This window comes from Sturnira hondurensis, unplaced genomic scaffold, assembly GCF_014824575.4.
Source record: "Sturnira hondurensis isolate 20B ecotype Veracruz unplaced genomic scaffold, ASM1482457v3 Scaffold0008151, whole genome shotgun sequence".
NCBI classification, from domain to species: domain Eukaryota; kingdom Metazoa; phylum Chordata; class Mammalia; order Chiroptera; family Phyllostomidae; genus Sturnira; species Sturnira hondurensis.
In genome coordinates, this window is record NW_028080782.1 from 199699 (window position 1) to 210882 (window position 11184).

At 49.0% G+C, this 11184-nt stretch overlaps 1 protein-coding gene across 1 annotated transcript; it reads left to right on the forward strand.

The window, feature by feature from the left end:
* Window positions 1–299: 299 nt before the first annotated feature.
* ZSCAN5B (zinc finger and SCAN domain containing 5B) lies at window positions 300–2751 on the forward strand. The gene is made up of 4 exons (XM_037053926.1): window positions 300–626; window positions 964–1152; window positions 1699–1849; window positions 2000–2751. The coding sequence occupies exons 1-4, from the start codon at window positions 366–368 to the stop codon at window positions 2749–2751; spliced, it is 1353 nt and encodes a 450-aa protein (XP_036909821.1). The 5' UTR covers window positions 300–365.
* The last annotated feature ends 8433 nt before the right edge of the window (window positions 2752–11184 follow it).

Here is an 11184-nt window from a genome sequence, read left to right on the forward strand (position 1 = left end):
ATAGTATGGGTTAACTTCCAGGGTATTAAGTACGGGGCCAGTGAGGGGTATCTTGTATTGTGAGAAGGGGTTTTCTGGGGAGGGAAGGGGGGTAGTGATAGGTTAAAGTCACTTTATTCCCCTTTTCCCCCCTGCCCAACTTTTGGATTTATTACAGAGTAAACCCCTTCTTTGGGTCTCCATTCATTGCTGACTTCAGGAAGAGTTTGCTCGAGTTTCATTGAAAAATTTTTCCGGTGACTATGGCTGCAAACCAGACATTCCCACGGGGTCCTGGGGAACCCCAGGAAAGTCAGGGATCACAGCTGCCACCATCTGCAGCGTCCCCGGGAAGTCTTCCCGACAGGCAAGTCTGGAACGCCGAGATGTGGCATGTAGCCTTTAGAGCCTTCACCAGCTCGGAGGACTCGGACCCGGTCCAGGATCTGGGGAAGCTCTCTGAGCTCTGCCGTCTGTGGCTGAGGCCAGACCTGCACACCGCAGAACAGATCCTGGACAAGCTGGTGTTGGAGCAGTTCATGATTTCCATGCCCCTGGAGCTCCAGGTCTTGGTCAAGGATCGTAATGTGCAGAGTTGCAAAGACCTGGAGGGTATCCTGAGACGTAAGGAGAAACCTAAGACATGCGTGAGTAGGACTCTCAGGGTTGGCGTGGGGAAGGGAGGGCCGGACTAGAAAGGGCAGGTGGGATTGCTTCTATGTCTTTGGTTCTCCAGTGGGGACCCTTGGAGATATCTGGGCACATTTTGGGCTGTCACAGTCGGGAGCAAAGAGGAGGCTGGAGGCCAGCGGTGCCGCTCACATTTCTGTACTGCACAGGACAGAACGGTGCAGCCTCAAATGTCCACTGTGCCTGGGTTCAGAAACCCTAGTCTATGCCCATGCAAAGTGTGAGTGTCGGGTCAGATGCATACTGAGAGTATGATGCCCCTGGTTCTTATCTTGTTTGGTGTTCTCCCTACAGACTATAGTCAGCATGGGAGGACAGGAGTTTCTCGAGCAGAATTCGCATGGAGTGGAAGTGGGTGATGAGCGCCCTGTGATGGACTTGTCCACGAAGCCCCACTCCTTCGTGTGTGAGGTGGAGGTACATGCCGAGAACAGCCAGGAGCCAGAGACTCGGCCACAAATCCAGGGCATGTCAAGGGGGCAGGTGAGTGTGTCATGCCCTGACCTCGGGGGACAGGTGGGAGAAGGGACGAGAGGAAGAAGCAGTGGGCGGAGTAACTGGGACATTCAGCCCAGGACAGAACAGGACCCATTAAATGCATCCCAAGAATGCATTCAATGCCTAGACATGTCTGAACTAATGTGGACAATAAAGGCTCACCAACCTTTCCCCCTCCTCCACAGACAGGCCGATGAACTCAAAGCTAATTTTCTTCAGAATTAAGAGTAGAAACTATAAGATAGAGCCCGATTGGTGTAGCTCAGTGGGTTGGGCATGGTCCTTCACACTACAGGGCTCAATTTCCAGTAGGGGGTATGCCTGGGTCGCTGGCCGGGTCCCTGGTTGGGGGCAAGTGAGAGGCAATCCATGCCTGTTTCTCTTGTACATCCATATTTGAAAAGAAAAAGGAGAAAAAAAAAACCTCCTGTTAGTATAGATCCAGGAGCTGGGTAGGGGAGCTGGGGGAAGAGAAGATGGGGCTTTCTACACCTGAATGTGGGCACATTCACAATCACTCTTGGTTGTCAGGGACAGGCGGCTCCCCCACCAGAGACCATCCCCGAGGAAGGTGACCCAGAGGGTGTGAGACCCACGCAGACGTTGGAGAAGGACCCGATGGCAGATCAGGAAGCCATGACTGTGCTGACATCGCCAGAGCCTCAGCTTCCAACGGGGCCTGGTGAGTATGGGACACTGGGACTTCAGGGGAGTCAGTGACCTGGCCGGGCAGGAAAGTTCTCACCCAGAATTGGCACGGGTTCAAATGTATTTGCCACTTCTGACCATGCTCTCGGTTAAATGTTCTGTGTGGCTGAATCCTTTCTTCCAGAATTTTCCGTGGGGACGAAGAGCGAGGAGGACCCTTTAGAAGGACCTAGCACTGAAAACGTGGGTGCCCTCGCAAATCCCACCCACGATTCGGAGACAGAGGTTTTGCCTCGGCGTGGGAAGAGAAAAAACTCTCAGGGTGCAAAAGGCCCCCTCGGAAGCAAACGCCCCCACACCTCCACCCCGCAAGACGGGCGGGAAGAAGGAGCCATGGGGTTGGATGGAGGAGAATTCTCCAGACAACTCAGGTCCCGTTCAGCGCACGCAAAACGCACTGTCAGAAAAGACGCCCGACAACCGAAACTACGTGAGTGTGCAGATTGCCAAAAAACCTTCAGCTACCCATCCCAGTTAGACCTCCACCGAAGGAAACACACCGGTGAGCGACCCTTCCAATGCCATCTTTGCCAGAGAAAATTCACTCAGCCTTCGGATCTGCGCGTGCATTTGCGAGTCCACACCGGCGAGAGGCCGCACGTCTGCCACGTTTGCGGCAAATCCTTCGCCCACGAATCCACGAGGAGAGGTCACTGGAAGGTGCATACCCGAGAGAAGCCGTATCCGTGCCCCGTCTGTCAAAGACCTTTCAGCCACAAAGGTAATCTGAATGTCCACCTCCGCACCCACACGGGCCTCAGGCCCTACGCCTGCCCAGAGTGTGGCCAGACCTTCCGACAAGCAGGCACTCTGCGGCGTCACCAGAAGACGCATGCGAACCGGGCTTCCCAGGGACCCCAACTCCCTTCTGCCTGAGAAGGCAGTTCATTTTGTCCCCGGTGATGGAGGGCAGGTTAAACCCGTCCGAGGTTTCTAGAAAAGCCACAATACACGCTGGTATTAAGATCCCTGACTATGTACAAATCATCCGTGTTGGTTTCTGTTTTCCACTTCATTAGAACCTACCGATTCCATCTTTACAGGATATTTTATGATACTGTCATTCATTTAATAAAATGGGAGTCTTGGTCATTGTTTCAATAAATAGTCTGTCATTCAACCATAATCTCTTATTTTGTCCTCTTGTTATTCTTTGTTTTTATTTTTTTTTTAATTTATCTTTAGAGAGGAAGGGAAGGAGAGGAGAGAAATATCAATGTATGGTTGCCTCTTGTGAGTCCCCTGCCGGGAACTGGCCTGCGACCCAGGCCTGCACACCCTGACTGGGAATGGAACCGCGATCGTGTGGTTCACAGGCCCGCGCTCAGTCCACTGAGCTACACCAGCCAGGGCAGTTATTCTTTACTTCATTGTAGAAGGGGGTGGTCCCAGTAGGGAGGCCAGATTTACTACAGGACACCCAGTCACGCGACCATTTCTGGTTGTCAGTGCTGTTCCCCACACCTGGACTCCCCTTTGAAGGACAGAGTGAGGGTTTAGAAGGAGGCTGAACAGGGCCACGGGGGGCAAACATCCCAATCACTCCCGCCTCTAGCTGTAGCCCCCAACCGGCTGCATCCACGCAGTTTCATTTCCTTGCTCAAAACTAAAACCCGCCGAAGCAGGAACTCCGGGCGTGAGTCCCGCATGCTGGTTCAACCAGCCCTCCGGGTGGTTGTTAACACAGGTGGATCCCTGACCCGCAGCCCCCCTCCCTGGTTCTTAGGCCTGGAGTCACCTGGTATGAGTTTTGCTTCATTTTAGTTTTATTTTGAAATCATTGTACCGTCACAAGAGTTTCAACAAAAGCTCAAGGAGGTCTCCAGCTGCACTGGGTTGGCGGAGTTAAACAATCCTAAGCGGACAGGGTGGCTGGGCTTGCTTGTATTTCTTCCCATCCCATTGCCTCTGCTGGCGCTCCGTTCGGAGAGTCCCCGGCGGTTTTGGTCTCGACAAAGCCCACGGTCGTTTCTCAGGCCAGCGGCTCTCACTGAAACTCTTGCAGCACTGATGAACTTGACCTCAGCCACAAACTAGCCTGACCTTCCCCTTGTCACTGGTTTCTCTCCTGCCTCCTCTTCTCCCTCACACCCTCATCCCCCCCCAAAGGTTTATAAATATCAACACACCCTTTTTATGGGTAAATTGCCTCAGATTGTTATAATGAAAAATTTAAAAGAATTTATTGACGTGTACACATTCACTATGGAGTAATGATAAAATACAGAGAAAATAAAAAGGCATCTTAGAAATGTTCTATTCAAAGACAGTTTTTTAAAAATGTAAGTGGTTTAAAAAGTATTTTCTAAGAATTTCTAAAAAAATTCCTGTTAATACTCAGAGACATTCATTGTCCACATGTCCACAAGAAACAAAGTGGTTGGGGGTGGGCGTTGTTCCCTTTGGGAGGACTGGGGTTTAAAAGGTCAGCAGCCGTGGAAAATTAGCTTGAGTCATTGACATTAAAGAAAAACACTTCTGACAGGGCAAAGTTCAAGGTCTGAGGAGGGACCGAGAATTGGAAAAATCAGGGCTGCAGCGTTTCGTTGCGGATTCAGGTTTTTTGCAGAACAAGGTGGCGGTGACTAAGCTGGTGCTCCCAGGGGCACAGCTGGGTTGTGTCCGGCATCTTAACTGTTCCGTGGTGATGACTGTTGATTCCAGAGCTCGTCTGTATAGTTACTATGACAAACGTCCACTAGATGACAGCAAGGGCCTTTGAATAGGTTCTTGATGATTTTGCTCCCAAGTTTTAAGAAGAATTGCTCTTTAACTACAATTAACGGATCACAGGGAGTTATTAGGAGTGTAATAGCAGTTTCCTATGATCGCCTATATGCATAGTTTCAAAAATGATGTGTATAGCTTTAGTATTTCTATTTCTTATTTTTCCTACATATATACACACACACATCTTTATTATATTTTTCCCATCACCCTTTAGTCCCCTTATAGTCTCCTCCCCTTTATTTACAGTATATATATTAGAGTGTGCTTTTATGTTTTTTTAAACATATGAATAGCAAATTGGGGCTTGTATTTTAAAAAACGCAATGCGGAAGGCGAAGGGATGAAGTACTGCAGGTCGTTACAAAACAGTCATAGGGATGTCAAATACAGCACCAATGTCAAATTTACTAAAAAATCCATTTATTTTTTAGCCCTGGCTAGTGTGGCCCACTGGGTTGAGGGCCGGCTTGTGAGTCAAAGGGTCGCCAGTTTGATTCCCAGCCAGGGCACAGGCCTGGGTTGTGAGCCAGGTCCCCATTTGGGGATGTGCGAGGGGCAACCACACACTGATGTTTCTCTCCCTCTCTCCCTCCCTTCCCCTCTCTCTAAAAATAAATAAAATCTTTTGTTAAATTGTGTTTTCATTGTTCAGTTACAGTTAGCACCCAGGATTGTATTCGTTTCAAGTATGTATATTTTTAATTTTAACAAATTCCAGAATCAACTGCCAAGCTGTTCTAGAACCTTTCCTGATGTCAGAATTTTTTAAAGGCTCAGAAAGAGAAAATAGAAGGGCACTCGAGGTAAAAATGAAAAAAAAATGCACCCCTGTCATTGCCTAGTCTTTAGGAAAATTGGTGGAGTGACAAAGAAGGAAAGGAGTTCAGAGCTCCTGATCTCAGACACATATCAGATACAACCTCGAGGGATAGGTTCTCAAGGTTCTCGTTAGCTATGCCAAGTTAATTATTACGGATGGCTCCCACCCCAAAACCACAACAGAAAAACAAAACAGTCAATTCAAATGAGCATTCTTTCCTCTTAATTTTTTAAAAGAAGCCTTTTTTTTTAAAAAAAAAATATTTTATTTATTTATTTTTAGATGGAGGGGAAGGAAGGGAGAAAGAGAGGGAGAGAGACATCAGCGTGGGAGAGATACATCCATCATTTGCCTCTTGCACGCCTTCAACTGGGAACCTGGCCTGCAACCCAGGCATGTGCCCTGACTGGGAATCGAACTGGGGACCTTTTGGTTCACAGGTTGACACTTAATCCACCGAGCCACACCAGCCAGGGCTCCCTCCCAATTTTTATAATTGTGATAAGGCACACATAAGATAAACTTTACCATCTCAGACAATTTTAAAAAATATTTTACTTACTTTTTTTTTTAGAGAGGGGAAGGGTGGGAGAAAGAGAAGGAGAGAAACATTAATATGTGGTTGTCTCTCACATGACCCCCTCTGGGGACCTGGCCTGCAACCCAGGCATGTGCCCTGATTGTGAATCGAACCTGCAACCCTATGGTTCACAGGCCAGCACTCAGTCCACTGAGCTACACCAGCCAGGGCCTTTGCCCAATTTTTAACTGGGTTATTAGTTTTTTGGTGGTGGTGGTGGTGGTGGTGGTGAGTGTTGGAGTTCTTTACATATCCTGGATATTAACCCCTTATCAGGCATTTGCAAATATTGCTTCCCATTCTTAGGTTGCCTTACACACCGTGAATTATGTCCTTCTGATGCAAACATGGGATTTTAAAATATATGTTTTTTATAATATTATTTAGTATAATTAAGATACAGTCTGGTACACATATTATTAGTTTATGAATTACACGTTTCGAGTTCTGGCAGATGGGTGAAACCGTAATCAAAACCAAGATAACAATTTCTATAGCCTCAGAAGTTTCCGGGGCAGCGAGTGGTGGACCCTTCCCCTTTGCCCAGGTGACCGCTGGTCTGCTTTGCATCGTTACGGGTTAGTGACCACTTTTTACAATTTCAACTAAGTGAAATGACACCGTTAGCATGCACTCTTTGGGTGTGCTTGCTTTCACCGAGAAATTTGACTTTGTGGTTCACCCCCACTACCATCATCTCATGAATTCTTTCTTCTCCTTGTTGAGTATTATTCCCTCATGTAGACTCAATATTGTTTCTCTACTTGTGAATGGACATTGGAGTTGCAAAATGTGACCTTTTATTACACACAAAGTTCTCCTGAGGACTGGGTGTGTTTTTATTCTCTGTGTTTGCTTCTGCAGGTCTGTTTATTCAGGTCACTGTGCTCCAGTAACATGCTCTTTCTATTGCTGCCTTTCAATAGGCATTTTTCTCATTATTGTCTTCTTTTTATTATAGTTTGTGTGTGTGTACTTTCTCTTCTCTGTGAACTTTAGAAACTACTTAATAAGTTGCATAACTATCCAAATGAAATATGTCTTTCACTGCATTTTCTTTGCAACTGGACTCCCAGAGGCTGGCATCGTACCTAGCATACATCCTGAGCTTCGTGAGTATTTGCTGAAGGGGTAAATGGATAACACCATGGGACATAAGAAAGATGATGAAGATATATCCTCACTGAGGACTGGCCTTTACCTACCAGTCTGAAAAAAATGTCCATAACAATCTGATGACTGAAAAAAAAAACGGGTTACTTTACCACAGAGACCACGTGGTTCACTTGCCTTGTTGGCACAGGTGCTTGCAGGTGCGTGCAGGTATGCAGGTGCATGTGCAGGTATGCAGGTGTAGGTGCATGTGCACGCAGGTGTGTGTGCAGGTGCAGGTGCAGGTGAATGCATGCACATGTGTAGAAGGGCTACAGCACACCGTGAAGAGGGTTACTGTGAAGAATAAAGGGAACAAACGTGCAGGGACACTGGTGCTTTCTGTGCGTTTTGAACGCTCCCATCTCTGGAAACAGTGCAGATACTTCCGTTTCCGTTAGAAAGCTTCTTGGCGACGGAGGGGTATCTCCTCTGGAGTGCAAGATGTCAACACTGAGCCCGAGGCCCTGGGATGGGAATAGAGGGAGAAATGAGCAACCTGACAATGGGGATGGCTTGCATGTCACCCCCAGAGAATCAGGACCCCGCCAGGAGCCCCTGTCACCAAGTGCAGGGGGAAAAAACAGCCGCAGCGGACGCAGGTGGGTCCCTCCTCGGCACTGCCCCTGGGACTCCTCTCTTACAATTTCAAAGTTTTAATTCCCTCTCATGCGTTCAAATTAATTTATTCCCAAGCCTCTCGCGCCTGTGGCCTCCACCTGTTGTTCCCGCCAGCCCCAGGTGGGGCGAGCAATCATCCTCACTCTTTGCACAGCCTGCCCGGAAAGAGCCAGGTGTCCCCGCGAGGCTCCTTAGGGCCGCTTCCAGGAGTCCCGCAGCGCGAGGCCCCCGGCGGCGGCGCTAAACTGGAGAAAGTTCACTCTGTTGACCGGGAAAACTTTCTTTGCCGACGGCCAGCCTCCAGGGTGGCGCGCTGCGGGTCAAGGCTGACTTGGACAACAGTGCTCCGGGGTCTGCTTCTCATCATAAAGTGAACATCCGGGAACTCCTGAGCTACCTCTGGAAAATGCAGGCCAAGGAGAACGGAGAATGCATAAATTGCCCAGTACCTCGTGCTGTAGACCAGCAGTTTTAATGACATTTCCATTTTTTTTCTTTTTGGTCGTCCCTTGTATTTATTTATTTCCCAGTTAGAGTTGGCATCTGATATTGCATTAGTTTCAGGTGTGCATCCCGGCGATTCGCCATTTTTATGACTTGCAACGTGTTCTGCCTGCTAAGTCCAGCACCTGCCTGGCACCACCCACACATATTATTGACTATGTGCCCTATGCTGGGCTTTGCATCCCTGGGACTGTTCTGTAACGACCGGGCTGTACTTCTCAATGCCTTCACCTTTTCACCCAGCCCCCCCTAACCCCCTCCCGGCTGGCAAATATCCGTCTATTCCCTGTATCTATGAGTCTGTTTCTGTTTTCTTTGTTCATATTGTTTTGATTAGATTTCATAAGTAAGTGAAATGATAAGGTATTTCATTTTAGTTTTCTAGTTTATTAAGGATTTTGTTTATTTATTTTTAGACAGAGGGGAAGGGGGGGAGAAAGGGAGAGAAGCATCAATGTGTGGTTGTCTCTCACACACCCCCTTGCAGGGGACCTGGACCTCAACCTAGGCCTGTGCCCTGACTGGGAATCGAACCAGCCACCCTTTCATTCCCAGGCCGGCACTCAATCCCCTGAGCCATACCAGCCAGGGGAAATGCTAAGGAAGTTCAGACAAGCAGTGTTAGTGTCTCATGTGTGTCCTGATATTTCCTCTATACGTGGAGATATATATATACACACACACATTTACAGATACATTACATGTACATGTATATATGGATGCACCTACATATGTGTGTACACACACGGCATGAATATACCTATATACATGTATATGTTACACACATGTATGCACATTGTGTGCATGCATGTATTTAAAATGTGGAACAACTGTGAGGGGCACTGAAGAGCAAACACAGAAGTTACACAATCAGAATTTCCTTCAAAAACACACCGGTCTGGCGGTCAGTGTGGGCAGAGACGCCCTGGTGGCCCTGACCAGGGAGGAGACCCCTGCAGGCACCCTGGAAGCCCCAGTGGGTGCAGACTAAGCCCTGAGGTGGGCAGCGGACAAAGCAAGAGAAAAGTTTGAGGAATACTCAAAACGTGCACAGGGCAGGTGAGCTCTGCTGCAGGCGGAAGGAAAGAAAAAAATCACAGGTGGCTTTGCGGGGGTCACTTCAGAGCAGGTCTGAAGGGGCAGATGTGTCTGGGGGCGACACCCACCTCGGCCACCATCCCAGAAGGGTATCGGGGTTCAGCACCAGAGGAGGAACGGAGGGAAGGGACATGGAGAACAGACAGTTGAGGGGCATTGCCACATTAGCATTCCTGCAAGCAGGTGACTCCTCAGGGCTGGGGCTGCTGGAGACACACCCAAGGGGGACCTCGCCAGTCCCAAGAAAAGTCACAGGGAGGACATGGGACATTTGTTCCTGGAATGCAGTTTGTGGCGGCCCTTCTGAACCAGGCCGATCACTGGTGGGCAGCAGCTGGACGCCCACTGTCCTCATCTGGCTGAGGAGCTGGCCGCCTCCCTTTGCTTTACAGCAAAGCCTATGTACCAAGACGCAAAGAAGGGCATTTCAGGTACAGTAGCTGAGATACAGAAACACTCTAAAAGCCCATCGGTAGGTGAAAGCAGGGGTGTGTGTATACAACAGAACGTGACTCAGCCATACCGGAGAATGACATCCTGCCATCTGAGACAGCACGGATGGACCTGGGGGGCACTGTGCTCAGGGAGATAACCAGACGGAGAAAGACCAGCCAGAAGCTTCCACTTACGGGTGCAATCTGAGGAATGCAATAAATGAACAAACAAAAGAGATACGGACTCATGGATACAGAGAACAGATCGATGGTTGCCAGATGTGGGGAGAAGTCGCGAGGGACTGGATGAAAAAGTAAGGGATTTAGAAGTACGAACGGATCGTTATGAAAACAGTCACGAGGATGGAATGTCCAGCACAGGGAACACAGTAACATGCTAATAACTGTGGGCGGTGTCAGGCGGGCACTAGAAGTACTGTGGGGATCACCTCGTAATTCCTGTGAATGTCTCGCCACTACACTGTACACCCGAAACGTAACATCGTGTATGTCAGCTGTCATTGAGAAAGAAAGGTAAATACATTAAAGTGAGTTGAAATGAAACCGGATCAACGTTACATTCCCATCGTTGCACGGACCTCACTTCCAGTGTTCGGAAGCCACAGGTGGCTGCCATCTTGGGCGCCCAGATCCCAGACGCGCCCACCCCTCAAGTCTACTGGACAGAGCTGTTCCATGCCTCTGTTTCTATTTTGTTTATCTTGTTCATTCGATTCCATCTATAAGCGAGATCTGACGGTGTGTGTCTTTTTCTGACGGGCTTATTTCACTCGTGGTCAGGTTGTGGAGAAGAGGGAGTCCTGCTGCCCTGCTGGTGAGAAGGCAGACTGGTGCAGCCACTGTGGAAAAGTACGGCATTTACTCAATAAATTAAACGTGGAGCTGCCTCTCAACCCAGCGATCCCACAGCTTCCTGATTTCACAGTCTGGCTTCTTCTCGGAAGGGATGTTGCAAAGTCCTTTCTGGGCAAGTTTCTTAAATTCCTCTCTTCCTCGTCTGTGCAGTGCGGGGACAAGGAAGTCCAGCGGGCCCCCTTCTAGGACGGGGGTGAAGAAACTGACCACCAGAGAGCCATCCAGAGACCAGGGAGTAGGTGGTCAAGTCCAGGGCCCTGGCCTTTCCTAGACGTTGGGAGGAGGAAGCCGGACTGCCCAGGTCAAGGCCGCGTGGCTGTGGCCAGGCGGGTCCCACCTGTTCAGGTTGTAGCCAAATGTGTGGGGCAGATTTCTGGGAGTAGCAGCCCCTGGGACAGGGACAGAAAGCTCCTTCCACCTTGATTATGCTCTGGGCTCCCCCAGGAACAGCCTGCAAGCAAGGATCAAACGATGGCCATTAACTCCCCTGTAAA